The sequence below is a fragment of the Macrotis lagotis genome, chromosome 1 (assembly GCF_037893015.1).
Source record: "Macrotis lagotis isolate mMagLag1 chromosome 1, bilby.v1.9.chrom.fasta, whole genome shotgun sequence".
Taxonomy (NCBI): Eukaryota; Metazoa; Chordata; class Mammalia; order Peramelemorphia; family Peramelidae; genus Macrotis; species Macrotis lagotis.
In genome coordinates, this window is record NC_133658.1 from 621,216,695 (window position 1) to 621,230,193 (window position 13,499).

At 38.1% G+C, this 13,499-nt stretch overlaps 2 protein-coding genes across 5 annotated transcripts in view; one reads left to right on the forward strand and one right to left on the reverse strand.

Moving 5' to 3' along the window:
* Positions 1–7,818, forward strand: part of MGAT5 (alpha-1,6-mannosylglycoprotein 6-beta-N-acetylglucosaminyltransferase) — a 419,199-nt gene extending 411,381 nt beyond the window's left edge. For all 4 annotated transcript variants that reach the window (XM_074215044.1, XM_074215045.1, XM_074215043.1 and 1 more), the window contains one exon: positions 197–7,818. In XM_074215044.1, coding sequence (XP_074071145.1) covers positions 197–395 — 199 coding nt within the window. In that variant the 3' untranslated portion in view covers positions 396–7,818. The remainder of the gene's footprint in view (positions 1–196) is intronic.
* Positions 7,819–10,365: 2,547 nt separating this feature from the next.
* The window catches only part of TMEM163 (transmembrane protein 163), a 288,446-nt gene continuing 285,312 nt past the window's right edge, over positions 10,366–13,499 (reverse strand). The window contains exons 7-8 of the mRNA XM_074215047.1: positions 12,110–12,251; positions 10,366–11,139 (exon numbers count right to left, since the gene is read on the reverse strand). Of these exons, the coding sequence (XP_074071148.1) occupies positions 11,079–11,139; positions 12,110–12,251 (203 nt within the window). The 3' untranslated portion in view covers positions 10,366–11,078. The remainder of the gene's footprint in view (positions 11,140–12,109; positions 12,252–13,499) is intronic.

Consider the following 13,499-nt stretch of genomic DNA (forward strand, 5'->3'; position numbering starts at 1 on the left):
AAAACCCAAATCCCTAAAAGTTTAAGCCATACAAGTTGTAAGCAACTGACTTCATCCTTGAGCCCTGGCTCTCTGGCTTGAATATTCTGACTTCAGAAATTCAATTCCAGGGATCACTTTTGTTTCTAGGACATTGGTAGGAAATAAACTGCAAACTTGATCTAAATTCCATGTCTCCCAATCTGTTCCTTTATAGGTACGAGGTGGTGTGCCACACTACAGAACTGGCCAACGACATCCTGGTGCCCTCCTATGATGATAAGAAAAAACATTGTGTGTTTCAAGGGGACCTTTTGCTGTTCAGCTGCGCAGGAGCCCACCCCAAGCACAAGAGAATATGCCCTTGCAGGGACTATATCAAGGGCCAAGTAGCTCTCTGTCAAGACTGCCTATAGCAGCAAAAATCCCAGTCTCTTATGGATTCAACTGGGAAGGAACGTAGCTGAGAGCAGGAAGGGATAGGATAGTCCAAAGACTGGACTGACTGCCAGAACTCTTTGGTCTTATAGCTCAGATGTTGGTTTTGCTACGTGTGGAGTTGAAAACAACAAAATGGAGTTCTAAATGGCAACAAGATAGAGTGCAGTGGACTGACTTCCTCATGGTCAGGATTTTTAAAAAAATCTTCAGTGAGCAACTGTGGTGAGATTCTTCCAAAACCATCCAGCTGCTCTTGGGTAAAAATAAATGAAGTTCCAGGCTTCATTTAAAAAAAAAAAAGTAAAGACGATTATGAAGACTCTTGTGTGGGAAAAATTCCTAAATCCATTAACTTATTTATTTGTGGGAGGGATAGGGAGGGTTAGGGAAGGAAGGGAATTAAATAATGCATTTTTTTTCCTTCTACTGTCCATCTTCTACTTTCACTAAATAGCATTCCAGTGTGGTTTGGGATGGTGGAGGAAGGAAAGGAAGTTCCAAGAATTTGATATACAGTTGTAATCAGGGAATTAGATTGAGGTTCCCAAAAAGTGACAAATTGGAGATCAGACCAAAGTCTTTGCTGTTTAAAACCATATGGTACACTCCAAGGCATCAGTTTACCTGGACATCTCTTCAACAAAGGTGAAAATTAGTTCAGGCAACTGAGAAAAGGATTAGTTTTATGATTGGGAATAGCAGTGCTTGGGGAGTACCCCAGGGGCCTTGGGCCCAAACCCATCAGGTGGTACAATTTTATAAGAGAAAAAATATCTCTTTCCCTTCAACTCCAGTAATCTATATAAAACAATACAAGAAATCAATGTTGTATAAATAATATTAATGTTAGCTTGCCAGTTTGCTATACTTTCCCTTCACCTAAAATTTACTGGATAGAATGGGAGGGGGAAAAGGAAAATAAAAAAAGATGAAACTAAAAAACTCACCCTAAGACTTAATGACCTATTTGTCTTTGGCTCTGAGAGAAGCAGTTGATGTGAAAACATGGGCAGATGTAATATGACATTGGGAAAGAATCTTCTCACTCCTTCCTGACAAGAGCACATTCTAGATTTCAGGGTGCATGATATTTTTCCATTGGGTCTAGTATTACAAAGGACTGAATGAGAAGAAAGACAAGAAAGGCTTCTTTAGCAGAATAAATGACTAAATTATTCCACCTGAATCTTCACTTTTTTGAGTTCTCAAGTGACAGCATTTTGTTTTGATTTTATGGGTCAGGCAAATGTCTTTTGTGGAAGCTTATTAAAAAGTCAAGAAAATAGTGAATGAATGGAACAGAGACAACTTTGCCTATATGTACCCAGGAGGGCTTCATTTCCTTGAAGCCTAGACACCCAATATTTCAGTCTCCTTAGCCCTATTATCATACTGTTGACCATTTTGATTAGCTGATCAGTCTCCTAGAAAGTCATCAATATCTCCAGCCCCTGGTTCTCTCCTTATCTGATTTAAATTATGGTTTCACAAAGTTATTTAGATTTCCTTTTGGGGTGGCTAGGTGGTGCAATGGATAGAGCACTGGCCCTGGAGTCTGGAGTACCTGAAAATCTGGCCTCAGACATTTAATAATTACCTAGCTGTGTGGTCTTGGGCAAGTCACTTAACCCCATTGCCTTGTTTTAAAAAACCAAACAAAAAAAAAAGATTTCCATTTGGCCAGCTGACAAGTTTTTAGGGAATCTAAAACAAAGTCAGTAAAGTTGCTGTTGAATTTGTGTCTTCTGAAAGGAAACTGAAAGAATTGAAATGTATTCTGTCAAAGGAGAATAGACCTGAGACCCCTCTCATCAGATGTTCCTTATCTCTCATCTCCTATTGGGATAATAAGAATTTTAAGCAAGAAAGTGACTTTTCTTTATGAATAGTTCATTAGGTAGAAACACACAGGACTCCTTGCTTCTCAGATTTGAGAAATTTTCAGGTCATCCTGGAAGCACTTGGTTTCTACAATTGATGCCCACATGTGGTTTATAGAATTGGTAGAGATAAGAGAAGGATCCATTGCTAATGAACCCTTGTGTCTAGAAAGTTTGATTTCTCTGTTTTTTGTTTTGCCCCATTTCTTCTCCTAAATTATACCTAATGTATGACCTCAGCCCTGCATGGGCTGGGAAAGACCCACAGTTAAGAGTCTGAATTGATTTCTTCACTGTCCCTGCTTCTCACCTCCTAACCTCACCAGCCCTGGTCCTTCATGGGCAAGTGATGTTGCAGGGTTAGATACAGAAGAGATCCCCATCATAAACATTTTTATCAAAATAAGTAGTAACTTATTGTGACACGAGACTTAGAATGCTGTTTCTATGAGCCTTGTGATGAGGGCTAGTTCAAGAAGGATATTTTTCATTAAATTCCTTGAAAGTTACAGTATGTAAATATATACAGGAATACTCCTGAACTCTTTCCTTGCAACATTTCAGATATCCATCACCTACATTGAGAAGGGGAAGAATGGCAGCATTTTACTTAACAACAACCTGCTGTCTGCATTGTTTGGAGAGTCAAAAGGAACCCAGCCATTTCCCCATCCCCATGGACAAGCTGACACTGCCATCGTGTGAGCATTGTTCCAGGAGCCGCCAATGCTGCCTTGAGGCCGGTAGAGGGAGCTCCTGACTTCTCGGCTTTAGGTAACAGGAGACAAAGGCTGGCTAGCTTCCCCTATATTGAAGGAGAGATCTATTGGAAACAGAGAGAGAGCTAGCTTTTGGGAACTGACTGGCAAAGACCTTCTCTCTGAAAGGAGAAGCTAGCGATCTTCCTTTGCTGTCTCCTTTCTGGGTTCAGAGATGAAGCTGGCCACAAGGATGAGGTGTCAGCTCCTAATGCCACCAGAGCCTGCCTGTCAGATAACCCATAGAAGCCACTGCTGTTTTGAAAATTCTGAGATTAAATAGTTCCAGTTCCTTTTTTTCCCCCCCTCTTATCCCCAACCACACACTGGATATAGGCCTAAGAAGAGATTTCTTGCCTTATCTTTTGGTTACCCTGCAGAGTGTTATAATAAAGAGGACTAGTCTGAAGATACCCAGGCTGGAGTCCCAGCTCTGACATTAATTGCTTTGTGACTTTGGGAAAGTCACTTAAACTTCTCTGTAAAATTGGCATCATGATACTTGAACTACCTACCTCACAGGGTTGTTGTGAGGACTAGCTTTGTAAACCTTACTGGAGTCATGGCATCACAGTCAATCTGGGGATGGGGTTGGGATATTCTTCCCCAACCCAGACATGAAATTTGGACTGATGCCTCCTTCATCAGCACCAAGGTCCAAAGACAACTGGAATCAGTTGTGTTTCAAGAGCATTCCTATCTGGTCAGTTGGTTGTTGAAAGACATGGATGACAGCTTTCTATTATTTCCTCTCCCCACCCTTCCCTTCTGGGAAAGGCAGGAGTGATGTAGGTCATGTTAAAAGTCAACCCTTTGGGTCATATCGGCCCTTGTCCTTTTGGCCAGGGAGTTTTTAGCTCCCAACCATAACTTTAGTGTCTGTGTCAGTGGCGTCAGACATAGATCCTAAGACTGTGTAGTCATTGACAATGTGTGTGGGGGGTGGGGAGGGAGAGGTGCAAACCTCTAAGCATAACCAATGTTATCCTAAGCTGTAAGCATAGCTCTCCTAGACTTTCTGTTTTTGTACCTTTTTGTTCCAAGTGACTTCTGGGTTTTTTTTTTTATTGTGATCCTAAGGTCTTAGAAAATTTAAGAAAAAAAATTAACATAATTTATTAAAGATGTTAACAGAAAAAAAATCTTACCTTTGAAAGGTAAAGTGGAGAAATAGACACTGTTTTTAAACGCCAATAAAAACCTCATTTATTTCATATATGCAACTTGATTTGCACATTTATGAAGAGGCTTTCTGAATTTTTACTTAGGTTTTTTTGGTTGCTGCTGCTGCCCATAACTTGTTCCTTTCTCAAATGTGGCTTCATACTTAGAACCGTCCAATTCTGTTTCCTAGGCTATATTTATTGTTTGAATCATGTGCCTTTTCATTTTTCTTTGGGATTATATGTTGGGAGCCAGATGCTGTTTAGAGGAGCATAACAGAGCACCAGTTCTGCCATGAGTCTACCTTGTTCTAAATGTAGATGTATGTGGCTTGTGTTCTCTAAAATTCCCTTTCTATCCCCAAAACTGAACAAAACAGGAAAAAACAGCATATGGGGAAAATCATCATTCCTTGCAATTGTCCACTCTGTAGTCTCCCCTGGTTCAAATATTCTCATTGAGTGCCCTGAGTAAGTGGAATACACATCCAATTCTCAGTCGGCAGGGTGCTCTCCCTGCCTTTCAGGAGAATCTAAGAATGACGATTATAAAACGACTATCATGAGTGGATTGGCATTAACAGAAGAAATTCAGATCTACCAGATTGTCTCTAGGATATTAGCTTGTTGACTACATAAGAGGAAAAAGGAAAATGACTTTTTCAGGGTCAGGGGTTTATTTTTTAAATATGTGAAAGACCTAAAGAGAGAGAGTAATTTTTTTTTTTGATTAAATGGAAGTGGAAATTTTCTCAACACTTCAGTGAATCCCAGATTAAGTATAAGGGAGAGTAGCAAAGAGTTATGGGTCTAACTGAAAATGTTTACAATTATGTGCTCTTTAAATAAGACCAGTTAAAATCCTTCTTCTAGGGACAGCTATTTCCAAAGTCCTGACTGGTTTTCCTCAACATTTTGTCCTATCTCACTATTATACTAGGTTGTACAAAAAAAATAAAATAAAATTTGTTTCCCCTGTCAATAAAGGGGCTTGTTTTAATGAAAAATTATCAATTGTTAGAAAATTATTTTGTTAACGACAGGCTCCATTGTATTTCTATACTAAGCCTGGATTATTTTATTTATTAATTAAAATTATATTTAAATTGATTTAGCAGCTTTCTTCAAGCCCCATCCATTCTTATATGATTGTAAATTATCTTCATTGAAAAAGACAGGTAAATGAGAATAGATTCACATGTAATCTAAGAAGATAGCAATTTTCCTGAGCTGAAGTAAACTGTCTGATTCCTATTGGCACCAGAATTTTAATGGCCAAAAGTCCATGCTCTTTCTGTAGTTCATTCCAAAAAGCTATATATGACCAAGTGATTCCTACATTTCAGACCCTTCCTCAACCATAACTATGGTAAAAGTAAATGTGCTCCATATATGTTGATGTGAATGTGTCCAAATGAAAGTATTCATGGCTGACCTAATAGTGGCTATCCATTTAGATTGCGCTAAGTACTTGACCTTGCTAATCTAAATTCTAACTCATGAGTTTTGAATACTTTGTGGCCTAAAACGTGTTAGCTCACTTGAAATATGTAGTATATTGACCCTAAGTGAAACACGAATTTAGGGATGGGTCTCTGGCTCACAGCTGGACACCCATGAGTATCTTCAGAACCATCCATATAGGTTATTTTTTAAGCATAAAAGGGTCCTCTGCCTTGTAGGAATTGTATATCAAATGAAAAGCACCTTTTTAATCAATGTTGACTTAGTTTTCCCCTTTGAATTTCAAATAAATGAGACTTTATTATATTTCAAATACTCAATAGAGAGTATATTTCTCCCTGCTTTTTAGGGTATCCTGCTGCCCCCTGCTGGATGGGGGGGATCTGTATGTATCCAGTGTGAGCAGTTGTGTTATCACCTGTTAACAAGTCATCTCATGGGCTTTGCACCAAACTTAAAGGAAAAAAGTTTTGTTTGTAGTTGCTTGCGTTCTAAGGAGACTGAATTCTGGAGATTGCCCTTAAGACTAGTGTGCGGTTAAAGTTGAATGTTACCTCTCCAAAGTATAATCCCCAAAGAGGTCAAGAACTAGATAAGGCTATTAGCATTCTTTTTAAATAAAATAGTTGTTACTGAAATGCCAGTTGATTTTTTCCCCCTTTCTGGTTTCTAGACCATTCCTTTACTGTTGTTGCTAAATTCCCTTGAAGAAAACACCATTGCTTTTAAAAAGCTATTCTGTTCTATGCCCCACCTCATATGACTGTCATTAAAGTAGAGGAACACCAACTAATCCCTTGATATAAAACCTTGACTGCATCTTCATCTGAATGATTGTATTTCTCCCCTTTTAAGGATTCAAAAAAGGAAGATGGGATAGAATGTATTGTATTGCCACCGACCTCCATCCCAATTACTTGAATTTGTACAACCAAGGGAATGGACTTCTTCTATCCAACCAGATTGGGGGGGGGGGGGTTGTTGTAGACAGATAAACAATCTCTAGGGACCAAAAGGGGAGTCACATTTTTAAGAGGATTTCAGGAAATTAATATCATGTATTGCCAATTTTACCTTTGTAAATGGTGCTTTTAGAGGAATGAGGGAGAGGAGAAAGTTATGAAAGCCAAAAATGTTATGGGCAGAGGCTTGTAATTGAGGCACAATGAAGGGCCCTCAGGCGAAAGGGGGTCTTCCTAGATGGAATTCTGCCATCCATCTCCATGTCCCTCAGAACTAGTAGATAACAGTCATTGGTAGCAAACTACAGGACAGCTGGAATCCATGAACTTTTTAACCAGTCTGCCCAGGTATTAAGAGCAATGGGTTTGTTAAAGATAAATCTGATGCCAAAGGATGTAATGTCCCTTCCACCATAGTTTGAATTCATCACCTTGATATTTTAAGCTTAGTTTAAAAATGCAGACTGGTGTGTTCCACTATACTCTTCAAGCAGCTCACAGCTCACCAAATACTGGTTACAACTATTTCCTATTGTTCAGTTCCTGAGGTTTATTAGTCTGAGATTCTAAAAATAAGGTGTAAATGTCTGAATGTACTTTACTGGCATAGAAAGCAATGCTTGTTTTTCACTGTTGTAGAGAAAACTAGGGAGAACTTTATTTTTCAATAAACTTTTTTCTTGTGTGACTGGTGAGACTCATTTCTTGTTTGGAGGGGAAGTCCAGGACCCACACATAGCATTCTCTTGGAGTTCTGTGTACTTGCTGAAAATACAACCCATTGAAACTAGTTTTTGATGGCATGACCAGGGAAGGCTTCAAGAGGAAGTGGGGACAACCAAAGCTTTAGTGATTTTAAATACTCATTGAGAGTATTCTTTACTTCCCCACACCAACTTCAGACCAAATGTCTCTGTATGTTCTCTCTCCACATATTTCTAAAAGGGAAGAGGATAAACCAGCTCCATTTTATAATTTGAATCCTATGTAATAATACACTGATAAAAAGTCAACTAGTAAAATAGTCCAGGAAAGACCAATTTCAAACACCTATACATGTGTGCATGTATGCATGCACACAGACATACACACACACAAACACACACACTCTTTCACTGAAGCATTTCATTGTCCTAGACACTTTTAAAAACAAACCTAGTATCTAAGAGGAGAACCTGCATAGTAACCTAGTTCTCCTTTGAGGTCAGGCACAGTGACTGAAGGGAATAAAAGACCAAATAGTAGGCATCAAATAAATGTTTCTTCCCTTTCCCTCTAAAATGCAAATAATTATTTCTGTTACCTACCTATCCCGGTTGAGGAACACAGATTTGTAAAGAATAGAGGCTCTCATTTGTATCCCCTTTTAAAATAATGATCAGAGCTAGAAAGAAGTTCTAAAATTATTTTAACTCTGATTTCTTTTGGAAGTAGTGGGAAAAAAACTGGGAAAACCCCAAAAGAGATCCATGGAGGCTAGGATATGCCTATTAGACATCAGATTCATTCTTGGATCAAATATCCTCAGGTAACCTAGACAACTGTTAGCACCATTGAACCTTGATGCAAGAAGTTGAAGTGATGAGACATAGGAAGCCTGTGTGTAGTGCTCCCCATGACCTTAGGGACCCCCCCCAACTAGAAACATTGTGATATCAGACCATTGGATAGATGAATAAACCAATATCTTCATGTTAGGAGTGAAGAAACTGGAAGCCTAGAGACTGTAACATTAGTATTCAAAACCCAAAGTTACATTAGCAGAAAAGAAAGCATTGAACATTAATACTTTCCCACCCCACCTTTACAAGAGATGTGGTGTGTTTGTAGGTCAACTTCACATGCCTCTCTGGTAGAGTGGAAAAAGCATCAAATCTGGAGTCAGAGGGAGCTGAATTCAAGTTTCAGTTGTGTTTCTTTCTACCTCTGTGATTTGGGCCACAAGTTGTTAAATGAAGTAGATTTGACCAGATAATCTCTAAAATTTCTTCCAGTTCTAAATGTGTGATTCTGTGAACATGAAATCTTAAGAGTTGGAAAGATCATTAAAAGTCATCTATCCTAACCTCATGTAATCATGGGGGCCTTGTTGTAGCATAATGATCTGCATCTGGGGGGGGGGGGGGGATTCACATCAAACCAAAATAAGGATAACTCTTTTACTTTCTCCTTCCCAGGGCTGTAGTGAGATGAGGGAACTATAAACCATAAAGCTCAATATAAATTCCACATTTCATTTTTGAATAGCAGTAATTGTAAGGAAGGTCTTTATATATTGAGCCAAAAAAAATATGCCTTCCTGGATAATTCCTCGTTGGTTTTTCTGAAGCCAAGGAAAATGGGCCTAATCTCTTTTCAATATGACAATCTTTTAAGTATTTGCAGATGTCTATCATGTCTCTCCTTTACCTATACCAGAGTAGTTAAATTTTGCAATAAATAGAGGGCTGGGTTTGGAATCAGGAAGACCATCTTTCTGAGTTCAAATCTGGCCTCAGACACAGACTCAAATCTAGCTGGGTGATCCTGGACAAGTTACTTTACCCTGCTTGCCTCAGTTTCCTCCTCTATAAAGTGAGATGTAAAAGAGAATGGCAGGCCACTCCAGGATCTTTGCCAAGAAAAACCTAAATGAGGTCTTGACAGTACAACAACCCACACCATTTCTCCCATATCTTTTTACCTCTAAACCAAATAGCTCAAATTCTTCCAGATCTTCCAAATCCATCTCTTTCCTTTTTTTCCTCAATTCATACTCTTATTTTACCACTATTCCTCTTATGAGGTTATTTCCCCTACAACCAACTCTCCTATTCTAGGTATGAATGGATGAAGGCATAATGCAGGATAACAATACTGTATCTGTGAGTGCAGCCTAAGGTTGTATTTGCTTTTTTTGACTGCTAATCATCATGGTTGAGTGAAACAAATCCTGAATTTGAAATCAGAGGACCTTGGTACAAATACCAGCTCTGCTAATGTTACCTTGGGCTTCTAGGTTCTTTACCTCTAAAGTGAAAAAAGTTGGGTTATTCATCTACCCCATGGTCTAAAGATACATTCCCAGAATAACAAAATTTAAGATTTGGAAGGGATCTCAACAACCATTTAATTAATCCTAAAAGGAACCACCCTTTTCATCCCAATATATCTTTCCCACTCCCTTTTCTCTTTAAGTATTTGACAGAAAACTTACTGCCAAAAGCAATGAGGTGGCACAGTGTATTAAAACCTATAAATGTGATACATAAACCTGTGTGATCAACAGCAAATCATAATCTCTCAGTGCCTCTAAACAATTTTAAAACAAAGTTGCAGAGGTTTTCTTGATCTCCATTGGTAGGTGGAGCTTTTTTTTTAAACACATTAATGAAATCATAGACCAAAAAAAAAAAAAAAAAAAGAAAAGCATTATTCAGGGAAAATACCACCCTCACACTTTGAAATATTATCTCCCCATACCGTATAAAATAGATATTTTTATTGATCATACACCATTACTTTGGAGAAGCAACAGTGTTAGAGGTATAGAATGCCTTGTGTTGTATGAACATTTTCACAGAAGAGTCTAAACTAACAAACTGCACAAACTGAAAACATTCTTTTCTTTAGAGAAGTGTATCATCACTAACGCACCCTTATATACCATTTACCATTTTTAACAGGTCATATATATATATTCATATAGATTATATATATAATTTTTATTTCTTTTACAAATAAAAGACTTCAATTTTTACTTCTCAAAAAATGGATCCATTTTAATAGTTACTTTCAAGTTCTGAAGGTCACTGAAAAGGAATATGTGCTTGGTTGGTCCATGCAAAGCTCATACACGTGTCACTAAGTACTTAAAAATAGAGTAACTTTTTTAAAACTAATTGGTTAAGTTTTTAGATTAGTAAAACAGTATGAAACCAATTAAATACATTGTTAGAAATTAGAGGGCCATACTTGGATATCTCTTAAGGGATATGGCTGGGTAGGAGAACACTATGAATTCCCTTAGCTCCACTGAGTGGAAACAGAGCTCCCAATGTCACATGTAAAACTCTTTCAAAATGGTCCTCGGTTACTAAGTTGAGGTCTCATCCTACCCAAAAGAAGATTTTCACTCTAGAGAACAAAAACGTGTCCACTAGTTGGGGCTGGAAAATCATGATCTTATCTCTCCCTCCTATGCATGGTTCAATGATGCACTTTAACAGGGAAAGGGAGCCTGTGGTACTGAAGGATGAGCAGCGCACAGACTTATCTGTTTGAATGAATCTACCTCCCATTAGACCAAACTTTATAAAAGAAAATCCCCCCCCCCAAAAAAAACTGGATGTTCAATTAAATAATGTTGGCACCATCTGCCTGTACTTTTAAGAGTCCTCATGCTACTGATGTGGGGTAGGGTACAGCTGGCTCTGTCCCCACCAGCTACCTTCATTCAAACATTTCATAATGGCGGGTCTGCCTCACCCGAGGCACCATGTCGATGAGTAATCTGAAAGATAAAATCAAAATAAGGTTACTTCAATACCTGACCATCAGTCTGGCTACTGTCTGAAATAAATCTTTCCTCAGACACATACTAGCTACTAGTGTTGCCCTGGTTAAGTCATATAATCTCTATTTGCCTCAGTTTACTCATCTGTAAAATAAGGACAATATAACACCTACCTCCCAGTATTGTTAGGTAGAATAAATGAGATAATATTTGTAAAGCATTCTGAAAACTTTGAAGTACCATATAAATGTACAACATCATCATCATATAATATCCCTTTGAACCACTGATAAAACACAGTTTAGAATAATTTTGACTTTTTAAAAAAAGATCATTAAATATGGATCTATGTTTAGCATGGTTATACATGTATAGCCTATGTTAGATTGCTTTCTGTCAAGGGGAGGAGGGAGGGAAGGGAGAAAAGGAGAAAAATGTAAAACTCAAAACTGCAAAATAATGATTGTAGAAAACTACAGATGCATGTAGCTAGAAAAGTAAATTTTAAAAAAATTGAGAAAAAAATAAATGAATAAAAAGGCCATTAAAATGGTTATTCAAATTGAAATGACCTTGAACAACAAATCAAAGTTATTGTAAAATGGTATGACTTTTTTCCACATCATTAGTTTCAAGGACTCTATCTTCAGTTAGGTGATTAGTGAGATGACTGTGCTCTTATAGGTTATGAGAGGACTAGGGATCTTACTCACTCACTGTTACGAGTAAACAACTTAAAAATGTGTATTCAGTATCTTATCACAGTGTTCTAAAGCATACTATGGAGACAACTAGGTGGCACAGTGAATTGAGCACTGGCCCTGGAGTCAGGAGTACCTGAGTTCAAATCTGCCCTCAAACACTTAATAATTACCTAGCTGTGTGGCCTTGGGCAAGTCACTTAACCTCACTGCCTTGGAAAAAAAACAAAAAAAAAGTTGCAAATGAAAACCTGAACTCAACTCACTTGACTCCATAGGCAAATATTGTCAGGCCGATCAAGACTCCTATACTCCCATCCAGGTACCAGACAGATGCGTTGTGCTTGAACACTTCTGCACTGAGAAGAATGGAGAATCCCATCACTCCACCTACAAGTGAGTTGAAACCTGAAAATAAGAAGCATAATATTCAAAGATAGATCACCCAAGCTTGGAGGCCATCATCTGAGTCATCATTCAAGAGAAGCTAGATCCTGAGAATATGTTCAATTGTGAACAGCTTCTTTGGACACCTTGCCTCAAAGAGTAAATATCCATAAGGATTGAGTAAATGACCAAATCCTCCCAGGACCTCAGACCCTTAAGGAGTTTTACATGGAGATAAAAGAATCACAGAATGTTAGAAATGGAATAATCCTTAGATAGAATCTAATCCAAACTCTCAAAGAATAAGCCCAAAGAATAAGAAGGGCTTTCCCTAGTTAATGTTAGAATTGAGACTAACATTTAAGTGTCTGAATTCCCAGTCCAGTGCATATTTACAAATAATATCTTAGTGTTTAACTTAATAACCCCATTCATGAGGAAGAGAAGTAGAAATTGAAATGGATTTTTTAAAAAATTATTAAACACCTACTTAGCACAAGGGTCTCAACAGTTCAAGTGACTTTCCAAAATTAAGTTGCAAAGCTGTCAATCACCTTCAGGGGAGAGCATTTTCACACTGGGAGTTCTTCAGAGCAATGAAATTCCAGACTCCCATGATCTGACCCACAGAAAAATATAATACACTATGTGTCAGGGATACAAAGATATCCAAGTTCACAAACTTAGAAGCTCCATGGCCTCCTTGGATAGAAAAATGGAGGCACATCAGAATCTGTGGTAGTCACTGGAGAGAGAACCATGAGGATCTTTTTCACTTGCCCTGAATTGTTGAGGGCCAGCTCTGGGAGTGATTTACACATATCCTTGATGACCTTTTCCATCAGAGATATGTATGTCATCTTGCTCATTATATGGATTTGTTGGTTCTCCAGTGAACCCTGACCTGGGACAATCTGTGGCTCCGGAGGTGGTTGTAAAAGGCTTTTCCTGATAAAGAAGTATGCAGATTTCTTAGAATAAATGTTGTAAATTTACTCAGGAAATTGTGAAACTGGGTCTCCTTTAACCAGTCATTCCTGAGATAAATTTTAGTTATAAAAAGTCTGAGTTTCAAAAAAAAACCAGTAAATTTTGTATCATGACCTTGCGTGTGTACGTTTCTACTCGACCAGACTCTTGTTCAATGTTTGAATGCACACCAGAGCTATTGTGGACAATACTGAATAGGTCTCAAAGTAGCCTTGAAAAGAAATCCTAGAACTATAACTGCTCAGCTACTCAGTAGTTAGTTTGTGCAGAGGAAAAGAA